The sequence below is a fragment of the Scleropages formosus genome, chromosome 17 (assembly GCF_900964775.1).
Source record: "Scleropages formosus chromosome 17, fSclFor1.1, whole genome shotgun sequence".
NCBI lineage: Eukaryota > Metazoa > Chordata > Actinopteri > Osteoglossiformes > Osteoglossidae > Scleropages > Scleropages formosus.
Window position 1 is genome coordinate 14,881,786 of NC_041822.1, and position 13,650 is coordinate 14,895,435.

At 42.0% G+C, this 13,650-nt stretch overlaps 1 protein-coding gene across 4 annotated transcripts; it reads right to left on the reverse strand.

Moving 5' to 3' along the window:
• Positions 1-1,701: 1,701 nt before the first annotated feature.
• On the reverse strand, positions 1,702-13,625 carry nim1ka (NIM1 serine/threonine protein kinase a). Of its 4 annotated transcripts, none has more exons than XM_018758963.2 (5): positions 13,465-13,625; positions 10,513-10,587; positions 5,895-6,247; positions 3,816-4,084; positions 1,702-2,451 (listed from the first exon to the last, which is right to left on the reverse strand). In XM_018758963.2, exons 3-5 carry the CDS (start codon positions 6,175-6,177, stop codon positions 1,702-1,704), a joined length of 1,302 nt encoding a protein of 433 aa, XP_018614479.1. In that variant the 5' UTR covers positions 6,178-6,247; positions 10,513-10,587; positions 13,465-13,625. The 4 variants fall into 4 exon arrangements, with proteins under 4 accessions (XP_018614479.1, XP_018614480.1, XP_018614477.1 ...); XM_018758964.1 differs by lacking the exons at positions 10,513-10,587; positions 13,465-13,625 and adding exons at positions 6,652-6,773; positions 6,887-7,121; XM_018758961.2 differs by lacking the exon at positions 10,513-10,587.
• Positions 13,626-13,650: the final 25 nt, after the last annotated feature.

Genomic DNA, 13,650 nt, shown 5'->3' on the forward strand with positions numbered 1-13,650 from the left:
GGTTAGGCTCTGGCTCCCTCAACCCCGTATGGGACAAGCGGTTCTGACAATCTGTGTGTGAGTTAAGTAATAGCATATAATGAGTCAATTTTAGTTCAATTTTTTCATGTAATTCCTCAACTGTACACACTTATCCACAGCAATTTAACATGTTTCAGATATATATATATATATATATATATACACACACACACACACACACACATATTAAAATTTCCCTCTCACCCCCACATGGGATGGTGTGTGTGTCTTCCTCAAGCTTGGGTGCTCTACCCAAGGCCTTGGAGTTTGAGGGTTCTGCCCAGTATCTTAGCTGTTCCTAGGACTGTACTCTTCTGGAGAGAGACTTAAGATGTTGTTCCCAGAATCTGCTGGAGCCACTCTCCCAGTTTGGGGGTCACAGCCCCTAGTGCTTCTATTACCACTGGACTTCACCTTCCACATCCATTCCAATTTTTCCTTCAATCCTTGGTACTTCTCGATCTTCTCATGCTCCTTCTTTCTGATATTGCTGTCACTTGGGATTGCTACATCTATCACAATTACCCTCTTCTCCTCCTTGTTGACCACCTCTATATCTGGTTTGTTGGCCAGAAACTGCTTCTCAGTCTGGAACTTGAAGGTCCAGCAGGACCTTAGTTCTGCTGTTTTCATCCACCTTTGGCAGTGTCTCCCATTTGGACTTGGGGACTTCCAGTCTGTATTTTGCACAGATGTTCTTGTACACTATCCCAGCCACTTGGTTATGCCTCTCAGTGTATGTTGTCCCAACTTGCATGTTACACCCTGCTACTATCTACTGGACTGTTTCAGGGTCATCTTTGCACAGCCTGCATCTTGGGTCCTGTTTGCTATGGTAGAGCCTCTGTGCTGTCCTTCAGGCCAGCCTTCTTGCAGCCACTGGTAGGATTTCTTGATGACAGCCACCTGTAGGCCATCCAGCTGCTTTATATAGATACATAAAGCTGGTTATTTTTGTAAGAACAATACTCAGTAAGTATCTTAAAAAGACAACCGTAACATATTAAGTCCACACCGGTCACCTGCTTTCATCAAACTCATATAAATGTAAACCATGTGGACAAGAAAACTTAAAGCAAACCTACCTATATAGAAAGGAATGAACAGACCTGTGTCGTGTTTTCTTTCTTTGAAAGAACTGCCATGTGTCTCAGAATGTGGATGACTCATGGTATTTATTTTGCTTGCTACGATTTCTGCACTATCAAACTGCTTTCTGCGTGCTCTCTAAGGAAGGACAATGATAATCTGCAGTGTTGGGCTCACACTGATCCAAATCATTTCAAGACCTTCAAAAAACATCAAAATTTTTCTGTAAAATATGTGTACTTATTATTTTTCTGTATTTTCATTAGGAATATGATATAAAATGAGAGAAAATAATTTCATATTCTGCATTCACAATAACTTACTGAAAAATTCATGGCATGACTTCGGCTCAGTGTTCCACCGTAACCCAAGAAACTGAGCATTATAAATGTGGGTATTTATATCACACCACAGTCCACAAAAACAATAATCATATTTATTTTCAAATAAAATGAAAAATATGTACAACAGCTGATCAAAATCGCAACCAAATCGCTAATAATTTAAGACATGGTTCTCCTGCCCATGAGAAGTTCCATGAGAAGAAATAGTAGTCTGACCATTCATGATAGCAGCAGAACAAAGTGTTCATCACAGAATGGCACAGAGCTTAGAGGTGTGTCGCAGGCTGCGGTATGCTCGCAGATGGTCCTTCTTAGGGTCTGCAGGCACATGCATGGCAACAGGCATGCTCTCCATAGCCCGTCGGCGGTGTGCACGGTGCAGTAGGATACGGTACACGCCCGTGATGGAGCTGCGACAGTCTTTTCCCTGGTTGTTGCGAATGTGCTCCGCTGTGATGCCCAGGGCCTCTAGGGCACTCTTTACCTCAAGCTCGTCCTCCTCCAGCTCACCTGGACCTGCCTCTGCCAAGTGGAGAGGATCCAAGTGGAAGGGCTCCAACGCACGAGGGAAGTCCACGGGTAGCAGCCACTCACAGGCCATCATCTGCTCTATGCTGCAACGGTCTGAAGGTTGTGGCTGCAGGATTGCCCGGATCAACCGATGGCACGGCTCAGGCACCCAGGGTGGAAAGGTATATGTGCCGTCCAGAATGCAACGCTTCAGCTTGGCTACTGTATCAGCACGAAAAGGCATAGTGCCCGTCACCATGAAGAAGAGCAGAACACCCAGTGCCCACACATCCACATGCACACCCACATAGTGCTCGTCGCGGAACAGTTCGGGTGCAGCGTATGGCGGTGAGCCACAGAAGGTGTTTAAAGTCTCATCCCGTTGGCTGATGGTGCTGAACCCAAAATCGCCCACCTTCACACATGTGCTGCAGGTGTAAAAGACATTCTCGGCCTTCAGATCCCGATGGATGATGTTATTGTCATGCTGAGGATAAGACAGACAGATTTTGTTAAAACTGTCTTTCAAAATGATGACACATTTAATAGTCCTAGCCATAAGTCTTGTACTGAAATCAGGTATTTACACTGGAAACGAGAAACAGGAAACTATATTGTATATCGGGGGTGCGGTGGGGCAGTGGTGCAGCAGGTTTGGTCGGGTCCTGCACTCTGGCAGGTCTGGGGTTCAAGTCCTGCTTTGGGTGCCTTGTGATGGCCTGGCATCCCATCTGCAGTGTGTCCCCTCCCCCTCCAGCCTGGCACCCTGTGTTGCCAGGTTAGGCTCCTGCTCGTCGCAACCCCGTTCGGGACAAGCGGCTTCAGCCAGTGTGTGTGTGTGTATTGTATATGGATGAGCTATGTTACCATATGGGGATCATAATACTTTATTTTGTGCTTTTTAAAATGTATTTTGTCATATAATTTGCACTACACAGATTTATAAGTCCTGGAAACACCAGATGCAGATTATATACTGACATAATTATAGGTCTGTATAAATTGTGCTAAGTTTAGGATAAACTGTAGTCAGTAACGATTGTATTTTCAAAATCCACTGAAAATCCATTTTATTTGAAGAGAAATCTTAATCTGTATCTGGAAAACTTGACCCTTCATGTTGAGTACTGATACATGTGTATGTTCAGGTTAGTGACCTCTCTGACTAGTCAAAGATAGGGATCAATTTGTGCCACCTGGGACTAAAAAGGGATGCAGCAAATAACATTAGGAGTGTAAAAAAAATAAATGTAATATTCTCCTGTACTAATCTTCTGATTTATTCAGGAAATGGGGGGCAGACCAGCTACACCGAAGAAAAACATGTAAGCACTGTATAATGTGATAATTACTGATATTTTCTAAAAAATAGTAAGCCAGAAATTTCCAGTATAATCCACTCTATAGAACCTTGGGAGCTCTATATGTGGTGAATACTGTTTTTTAATATGAAACTAAGCATAAAAACAAACATACTGCATATTGAACATGAAGTGCAGTGATCTGTGTTCTTTTGGTGGGGGGGGAATGAAGGTTAATTCTTTTTATTATGAAAATTTGATCACTTTTGAGCCTTGCAGTTACCTTTAGCGTACTGTGACAAAGTTGTGCTTAGAAATATCATGCAGCTTTACATGCGTCCAGAAAATACTGTTATCCTCTATTCAAGTCAAGTAATAGTTTTAATGAATCTGTATAAACAGGTATGATTTATAAGTTATTCTGATAACACTTTAAAAATCAGAGGCTTAGCAAAATGCAAAACGACCTTCTCAAACACACAAAGGATAATTTAAAAATTAAAAACTAAAGAGGCCTGAAGACTATCATTACACTGATGAGGAGCCTAACCATGTGCTTGACAGCAGACAGGATCTGGGAAAAGACAATCTTGCTGTCAATGTCTGACAGCTTTCCCTCGGTGCTGATTTTGGTGTAGAGCTCCCCTCCTGCAGCGTACTCCATGACCAGGTGCAGACGGGAAAGCGTCTCCACCACCTCATACAACCGGATGATGTTGGGGTGATGTAGCCGCTCCATGCTGGAGATCTCCCGTGAAAGCAGCCGCTGCGTCTTCTGGTCCAGCTTGGTCTTGTCCAGGATTTTGATTGCCACTTTGTCTAGAAGCAGAAGCAAAGTACGTGGAATCTTAATTTTGGACAGGTTAGGTAAAATTACTGCTTCATAATAACATTTACTTTTGTGGTTTATTATTAAATACAGAACTTTACCAAAGCAATCCAGATTAAGTTATTTCTGAAAGGAATATAAGTATTGTGGGACTAGAGCCTTGAGCATTTGTCCAGAAGTCTAAACCCTTAACCTGCAAAATTTTAAAAAAGCACACTCACTTTAAATTTGGGTGCAGCACAAGTGTCCCAGTTATTTTACTTTATTTATAGACTTTCATCTTTGTCTATTTGTTCATACACAGTGAGAACTGCTGTCTGCTTACTGGTGTACTTATTTTGGCAATTCAGGTTTTTGCTATTCATTAGATACATGATGAATGCTGTCTGCTGTTTTCATATGGAAGTTCCCAAGCAAGGCTCACTGCTGACATGAATGAGCCCCAATTGACACAAAGTAGCTCCTACGTGCAAACAAAGCCAAAACAAGTTTGTCCCTGCAGTGCTTTTGTGTAACTTCTTTGATTACTCCAGCAGATATTTCTGCCTCCCCATAAACACCTGGCAAATGGTTACACCCCTATTTTGGATTATTGTGAATGAGTAATTTTTATAAATATATTTCACCATTTATTCCTTTTAGCACTGTAAGGAATAAATGATACACTGCTATCACTGACACTTGATTTTTGATGAAGTATGCAGTAATTCCATATTTCTTCAAAGAAGCACAGCACTAATGATCAGTCCATCTAATTCAAGGACAGAGCTTCTACTTCAGCTTGATCGTTCCCATTAGAACTGGGATGCCTTATCGTCAGCACTCATCACAGCAAAGTCATTAGCAATTCAGAGGTGGAACATGCCATCTCTTTCAAGCTTTGTCTGCACTGATGGTAAATGAAAGAGAAAAAATGTTATAACTCACAAAATGGGGTGCAGAAAATAAATGAATCAATAATGAACTTTAATCCACTGAGATAAAAGGAGGGATTTTCGTCACCAGGTCAGCACAAGGGCAAAGAGATTTTTTGTTGTACCTCCATACATATTAATCAAGCAGTGCTGTTGTTAATCAGAATTGGTATCAAACTTTTCATGCTAATCTCAGAACAATTGCACTGTGGGAGCTAGGAAAGTAAGACTGGCTACCCTTTATAGTACTCCTTCTGTAACACAGAACTAGGATGTTTTTATGCTACATTGCACAGAGTACTCAATTGCTCTGGGAGGATCTGTCAGCAAAGAAAGAAATCAATTAGTTTATCCAGTCACAATAAAGAAGAAGCCTGATATATGGAACAAAAATGTGCAAACTATTGCCCCACTGATCATTAATGACATTGCTTAGGCGTGTTTGCTTCTCTCAGCAGCCCACTGTCATATCTGAACCTCAAAATGTTACTGGTCATAATGAGATGGAACACATCCATCTTACCGAGTTCTATAGCTGATCCTAGATGATGGATTATGCTCTTAGCCAGTGGAATGAATCATACAAAAAAAACTGAAACTACTTCATTGATTTGTATAGTCCAGCTGTGAATAGTTCTGTAAAGCCAGCACAGGGAAATTACTTAACATATACTGGGAAAACACATAACAGCAATTGGCCGAATCCAACAAGAGAAGGCTAAAAGACCCAGCAGTTGCTCTTTCCAATAATGAACCAGAGCGGGGTTACTTTTAGCCTACTACTTTTTGCATAGTATAACAACCACAGGCAATTTTACTCTTACAGTTATTCTAATTTATAATAAAAGAACACTTGTGTCACACCACTGTCACAGGTAAGACACACCTTTAGTGAGGGCATGAATGCCCAGCTTGACATGTGAGAAGTTCCCACAGCCAATTTCGCCACGGATTTTGTAAAAGCCGATCCTGCGGCCCACCGTGAGCTCACGGGCGACTTTGTCATCCTGGCACATGTCCAGGTTGAGCTTTTCCAGGGGCGTGAGACGGCGCGGAGGCCCACTCTCATCATCAGTGCAGATGTCTGAGCTGTCCTGGTGGCTCCAGCGGGCGCAGCCTTCACTGTTCCCTACAGCATCAGACGTTTCGCCTGGACACACGGCTGTCATCCTGCTACTGGAGTCTGGGTTTAGCTCATGGTGGAAGGCCCTCCTCTGGAGGCTTGTGGCTTTGGGTCACCTGTGGGCAGGTACACACGATATTCAACACACATAAGCAAAGTAAGCAAATGTACACATGCACAAAACACAGGAACACCAACTCAGATATGTAGGCATAGACAGAATAATTTGTTTGAAAATCTACTTATGTTACCACACAGAAAAATATGAAAAAAATACTCTCTAGCACCCTATAACATAATATGAAAGTAAATGACCCAGTATTTTCTGGTGCTGTGGGAGGACTGTAGCCTCTACTGCACATTACCAAGTAATTCCAGAGTAACTGTTAATATTAATTGTTCTGGACCTGGGAGCAAAGGTAGACCAGACACAGGAGAGCAATCAAATAAGCCTTTAGCCTTTTTAGAGAACGGTGCACCTCAAGTTCCACTCCAAAAAGCTGTTAGGTAAATGACTCACACATGAAATAGCTGCACTCATCCATATATTTTACGCTTCATTTCAAAGGCATGGGTTAAGAAACTTAGTGATCCAGTTTGGTTCAATTTACATCAACCGGTATGAAAGAAGTCCAGCTGCACCTAGACACAATATTTAAGAAAAAAAAAAAAAACTGAGGTGTGAATTGCTTCAACCTGTCTTGGCTTTACGTGTTTTACGTGGGTTTCTATAAACAGGAAAGATTGAGCCTCACCATCATATAGTTCTGCCATGTCCATTGCTGTTGCCGTAAACATGCTCTTTGACATCAGAAGCCTCTTCGTCTCAGTGTTTCCGTGGAGACCCTGCTTGGATGGGTCACACAAGCCCCTCTGACCACCTGTGTCCTCCTCCTTGTTCTTAGACTACTCTGGATGACTTCATTGGATCCAGTCAAACTATCAGCACTTGGCCAGTTTTCCCTGTCACTCCTTGATCAGGTGAGGCAGTTAGGCAGTTGTATATCTATAGCAACCAATGATATTTATTTATTTTAGTTACATATACTCTTCTGAAAGGATACAAAACTGGTGTCACTCCTAGAAACTGAACTTACAGCTTTCCAATAAATAAGTCGATCTTCCACTGCACTTTCAGCAGCTCTCAGACATTTTAAGTGCTGCATCGCTACCAGAGAGCTGTTAAAAATTTGGTATTGCTGTCCTTTTCTCTTAATTTACTTAAGAGTCAAATCCGAGAGCATGACTTTCCTTCTTGAACGTTCCTGGTTGCTGAGGCAGTTTGACAAGGGTCACAGAAAACAAACTGAGCTAGGCTGCAGTTTCCTGCTGTTCACTCACTCATCTCACCTCCTTACCTTTCCCTTCTCTCTCTTCCTGCTTCACAATTACTATTAGTAAATGCAGCCGTCACTGGTGCTAATCTGAGCTTTATTTATCCCTCCTTTAGTCCCAGCTTCAGTCTGCTCTAGTCTGGACTCCACATTCGGCCTCTGTGGAAGACACAAGGTCGAGAGGGCCTATCTCCCAACCTTTCTAAATAATGGATCTGAGCCTTCCTATCAGCTCTCTAAAACCTCTAATTTCATGGAAAACTAGTCCACCAGCAAAACAATAGCGTTAGGCATGTGCATACATAGACCCTCATGAGGTATTGTTCTTCTCACAAGACTTCTCATGATGTGATTACAGCAGGATCCTTAGACACAAGGCCTTAACGAAGTATCCAGTGAGGAGCAAAGAGATCAGGGCAAGAAAGAGGAAGAAAATGAGGTGGTAATTAACCCTGATGCATCACTGGAATATGATGCTCCAGAGACTTTCCACTGAGATGGGTAAACAGTGGCTCAGCAGTCCATGCAACCACCGAGCATACCATTTAGTTTCGTTTAAGTCAATGGCAACCATGCACACTAGTTTGTTTATGGCGTCTGCTGAGTTGTGCTATTTTTAAAAATTCTATGAGAATACAAATAGACTCATGAGTAAGCATTTATCAGTCAAAATGAAAAACAGTGTTTCAGTCTCCAGCTGAATTTGTTCTGCCTACAGGAAGACTCGTCAGCAGAAGGTCTTTTTCCTCTAGCATAAGGTGTTGAAACACAAGCTAATGCATGTACGGTGACAAAGGCAATGCGCTGACAGCCTACAGTATTTCTCAGCAATAACAGGCAGAAAAATAAGGCATGTAGGGATTCCATGGGATACCATGTTGACTTCTGCTTCTGTTTCACAGGTCGTTTATAGCACAAGGCAAACCAGGATCCATATTTACAGCTACTGATAAAGAAAAAAAAAAAGCCCACTAACTGTTGGACTGAAATTTGGAGCTCTGGACCGCAACTCGGCTAAAGCTGATCCAAACAAACACAGGGGTGAACTTGGGCTCTCTGTCTCTCCATGGCCTGAGAGAAAGCTGCTATATTGCATACAGGGGAGTTTAAGAAAGACATTATTGGCTGTGTTTCACTCACTCAGTCCCTGCTCTGTAATTTTGACAGGGGACCTCCACTGTTGTCCCCAGGAGCAGCCTCCATATGTGGAGCAGGTGCAAAAGGAGGATCACAGAAGCTTGAACCAGTGTCAAGCCATGAATGAGCTTGCCAGGCTGCAAAACAGGGAGACCCTCTGTTTTTGAGCCATCACCCATAGTCGAAGAAATGAAAGACATGGGAGGGGGCATTTTTATAAACGCTCCAGTTCCGTAGCCTTCAAACGACTTTGCGCACATTCACGTCTGCTCCCTGCATGAATATGGCCCCATTGATCTCAACAGCTGAAAAGGACTCTTCGTAGAAAAGGGGCACAGGTTTGCACCACAAAGCAAGCCGACTCCGTCAATTAGCCCTCCTCGCAGGTGCAGATGCCCCATGCAGGTGTGCACGGGCTTTTCCTCTCATTTACAATTCTTTTTCCCCTCCCCATTATTGCGCCACAAATTTTTCCACAAATTAGCCCGTTTTTCCAATTTTGGAAATAATCATTGAACGCCGTGGCACGACACAGATTACGCGATCCGGTATATTGTGGTCAGACTGATGCCAGTTCAAGCACAAGTCACTAACTAGAAACATTTCCAACACGGAAATATGCAGTCCACTTACTAATCACGCTGCACTACCTCAGTAACTCATAGTACAGTACATTAGTAACTTACCATGGGAAGTTTTACTTGTTTGATTATATGCGGAAAACCAAAAACCCAGAAAGACTTTAATCAGTTAGGGAAAGTCCTCTTTAGGGTCTGCTTCACAATTTTACTTAGCTGCTTGGCACTTAAGTTGTTTACATATTTCCATTATGGATGGTGATGGTTGGTGAAGCCGTACAAAAGATTCCTTAAAAAGTTGCATACTATGCCCTGGTTCAGATCATAGCACCCCACTCTGGAGGACAGTAGCTTTCTATTTGCTGCCACAGCACTAATTTAGAGAACAACTTTTTTTACACAAAGAAAAGTTTACACTGAAAGACCGACATGTGGCACAGTAGATTTCCAATGTAAATTACAAAATAGCAGCATAAAATTACCTTTTTAATTTGCTACAGACAAAATATCTGCTAACAACCACCACAACCAATAATAATAATAAAGAAGTTTAAGAAGGTATTACAAGCCCACACACCCACACACACTTTCTGACCCACTTGTCCCATACGGGGTCGCGGGGAACCGGAGCCTACCCGGCAACACAGGGCGTAAGGCCAGAGGGGGAGGGGACACACCCAGGATGGGACGCCAGCCCGTCTCAAGACACCCGAAGCGGGACTCGAACCCCGGACCCACCAGAGAGCAGGACCCGGTCCAACCCAGTGCACCACCGTGCCCCCCACCAAGCCCACCTAAAAACTGGATAATCTTTATAATCAGGTAACACAGAAAAAAATCTAAAAACAATAAAGCAGACAAGCTCAGCACCAAATATGCATCAAATTTTAAGGTCTGAATTTACGACACCTCCTAAAAGCAAATCCTGCTGTGATCTCTCGACATTCACAGATGATGCTTTAGCAGACACCTTTCTCCAGAGTGAAGTACAACTTGGAGATAGAGAGCAGGTTTTTTCTTTTTAAAGAAATACCTAATGAAAGTTTATGGAGCAGATAGAGTATAAGGTGAGAAGTAGGTCCAGATATCGCTACAGCAGTAAATTTATGAACCAGGAAACTTGCCTCCTGTGCCACTGCCTTTGTGTATGAACAGCAGCAGATGCACCCTCAGAGGATGCTAGCCCTAAGATACCACTGGACAGACCGTTCAGTTACCCGCTCGGTGTCCTCATGCAGAAACAGATGTCCTTAGATGAGGGGTTGGCACGTGATCGTGTTAAGAAGCAAAGCTGCTCACACAGCAAAAGAGACAAGAGGAACGAATACTCACCTGCGTACCTACTCATCTCCTAGCTTTGAACGGGGAGAAGATTAGCAACCAAAGAGGCAGCAAAATACCACGAGTCTGACAGAAGAAGAGAGAAGCATCTTGGTCACTGCAGTATGTGAGAACTTGAGTGCAGGACTTGCCTCTGACATCTTTTTCCCTACCTTTTGTCATTCTCTCCTCGCTTTTCCCCTCCCTGTCTCTTTCAAACACATATACACATACACACACAGCTACTCTTGCGTATGTTAATTGAGACGCACATTTCCCGTGAATACAGGACAAGGAATGAAAAGACAGGCATAACAAAGGAAGGCCAGGGGCCCTCCCATTGGGAGAAGTGTTGGTACCAGCAGTCAGCAGTGAAATCTGAGAGGGCAAACATGTCCAAAAGAGGATTCTCACTCCTCTCCACAACCCCAATCCAAGCCTTTTCATCAATACTACTGAAGTAGATGTACGTCGCTTTGGAGAAAAGCGTCTGCTAAGTGAAAAAATGGAAAAGTAAGTACTTCTGCCTGCTTGCATAATTACATTTATTCATTTAGCTGATGAAAGCAATTTACAATTATTTACTCCATTTACAACTGGGTAATTTGACTAGAGCAATTTTAAGGTAAGTACCTTTCTGAAGGGTACTACAGCTAGAGGTGGCATTCAGAACTGTGCCCTTTGGGGCTAAAGGCAGCAGTACTAACCACTATGCAATCAGCTGCCCTAACTGTTTAATTTTTCCATCAATTTCCAAGTACAGACTACAGAATCACTGTGTTTGAGTCTTTTTTTGTTGTTTTTCACCTCTTTAGACAACAGCAGGAATGTCTTAGTTATGGATCATACCGAGAAACTGTTTGTGACAATGAGTAAAATATAGCGAGAGTACCACTGCTCCCTTGTATATATACCCAGCTGTATAAATGGGCAAATCAATGTTGGTGAGTTAATATTCGTTGCTTTGGAGAAAGGTGTCAGAAAAATCAATAAATATAATGTACTCATGAAATGGCAACAGGATGTTCTAGAATGGTCTTAGTAGGGGCTGTATAAGGAAAACCAGTGACTCTTCTGGTGAGGTTTTTACTGCTGCGTCCACTCTGTAACTGCCAGATAAATAAATGAAATGGTTTTAGATTTCAATACATTATGACTTTGAAGCTTGCTAACTTGAGTCAATGATTTTTTTTTTCAATACAGAATGTGAAGAATGGAAAAAAATATGCAGATTACTTAAAGTATATACACTGTAACTTAATTTTGTCTCCTCATTACTAATAATGTGCGCTGTTTCTGCAGTTCATAAAGGCAGCAGCCGAGGGAGGGGGTGTTGGGTCTCTGGTGGATTCCCTTTGTCACAGAGAGCTCTGTTTTCAAACTTGTTTGTGCTGGTTTCATAAGCTCTTCTCTGGAACACGGCAACAAAAGAGTGTAACGTTTTGTATGTGTCTAATATAAATGTACAAGCTTAGCATAAAAGTGGCTGGAGCACAGGGATCTGCTGGTAGTTGAAAGATATGAATTTACAATCTAAAGGTTTGGTGAGGAGCATAACCTGAATCACTGCAGTGATTAATTCAGCCTATAAAAATATAACTCCCACTGGATAAAACTGCCAGCTAGGACACAACATAATGATAACAGAGGGAGCTAGTTACTGCAAAAGCTTCAGAATATTGGTAAATAAACACTGTTAGGACAGTAGTACACTGTTAGGGCAGAAAATTCTTAAATTAAAGTGGGATTTAGGCTCAAAAATGTTGAAATTAAGCAGCGACAAAACAAGACAGAAGACACGTGTCCAAGGAAGCCCCAATATTTCTGAATTACCTGAGTCTAAATGCTAATATTTTTGTGTCTTGCCAACACCAGACTTTCAGCTCCCAACTTTTTATACCACTGAAATTAAGTACAGTACTCCTGGTCAATTCAATCACCTATTAAACAGACACACATTGTAAGAAATAATCATACAGTTATCAAGGCATTCTAAGATTTAAAAAAAGGAAAACACAGACCCGTGTGGCCTTGATTCAGAGGAAGTCACACTGTACAACAGTGAAAAACAGACCACAAGAACTCTGAGATACTATGAGTTACTATACAACGCTCGCCCATCCCTAATGCATCTGAAATAAATATAACACGAGGAAACAATGGTAAAGTATTACATTTCCTAACTACACAATGCTCATTTTCACACATGCAGGAGTAGCAATTTCAAAACTCCGCTGCAAATGATAAAATAACATAAAACAGACAATACGCATCACTAACGTGAAATGTGTCTTCAAAAAGAGCCACTAACTAAAGCAATATGACTCACATTATAGGGTAAGTCCATGAAAATGATATAAACATTTAAACAAAATAAATCTATGTTATCTTTTATATTAGGATATATAGCCTATATATATGAATGTATAGTATATATGATATTATCAAATACATATGCAATAAATACTATTTATAGATATAGTATAATTATAATGCATAATATTATATTGTACTAATAATATATTACTAATATAATTATATATAATAAGTGGGATGAAGAATACATACAGTAGGCTACTAGGTATATAATAATATAGTAATATTAGGATGCTCAGAGAGTGATCATATGGAAATACCTTCTTTCTCCGTGTTTTTGAAGCCACCTTTCCAGGTGACTAGTAGAGTAAGACGGATGTGCAGCAGAGCAACAGTTTCTTGTGTGTCATAGAAATATTACAGAAAAATATTTAACGTTTATAAGGCTTTATAAATCTGTTTCGTCCATCCAGGGCGGCGGATAATAGCGCCTTAGCGGATACAACAAGCAGCGCGCACTGTCAGGAGGATTAAGATGAGAATGGGACACAAGTGTTGAAGTGACAGTCCACGTTAAAGACACAACACACACAGACAACACACACACACACACACACACACACACACATACACAGGGGCCTGCCTCACCTTTCCGAAGTGCCCTGTGTGGCGGCAGAACACGCAAAAATGATCATTTAGTCCTCTCCCCACTGTCGCACCTTTTGTTCTTCGCACGGTTTCGAGCGGCTCCTGCGTCCCCGCGGCGGACAGCCGGGACACCGCCCCCCCGGGCAGCCTTCTTCCCTCTGCCCCCCGCCCCCCCCACCACGGTAT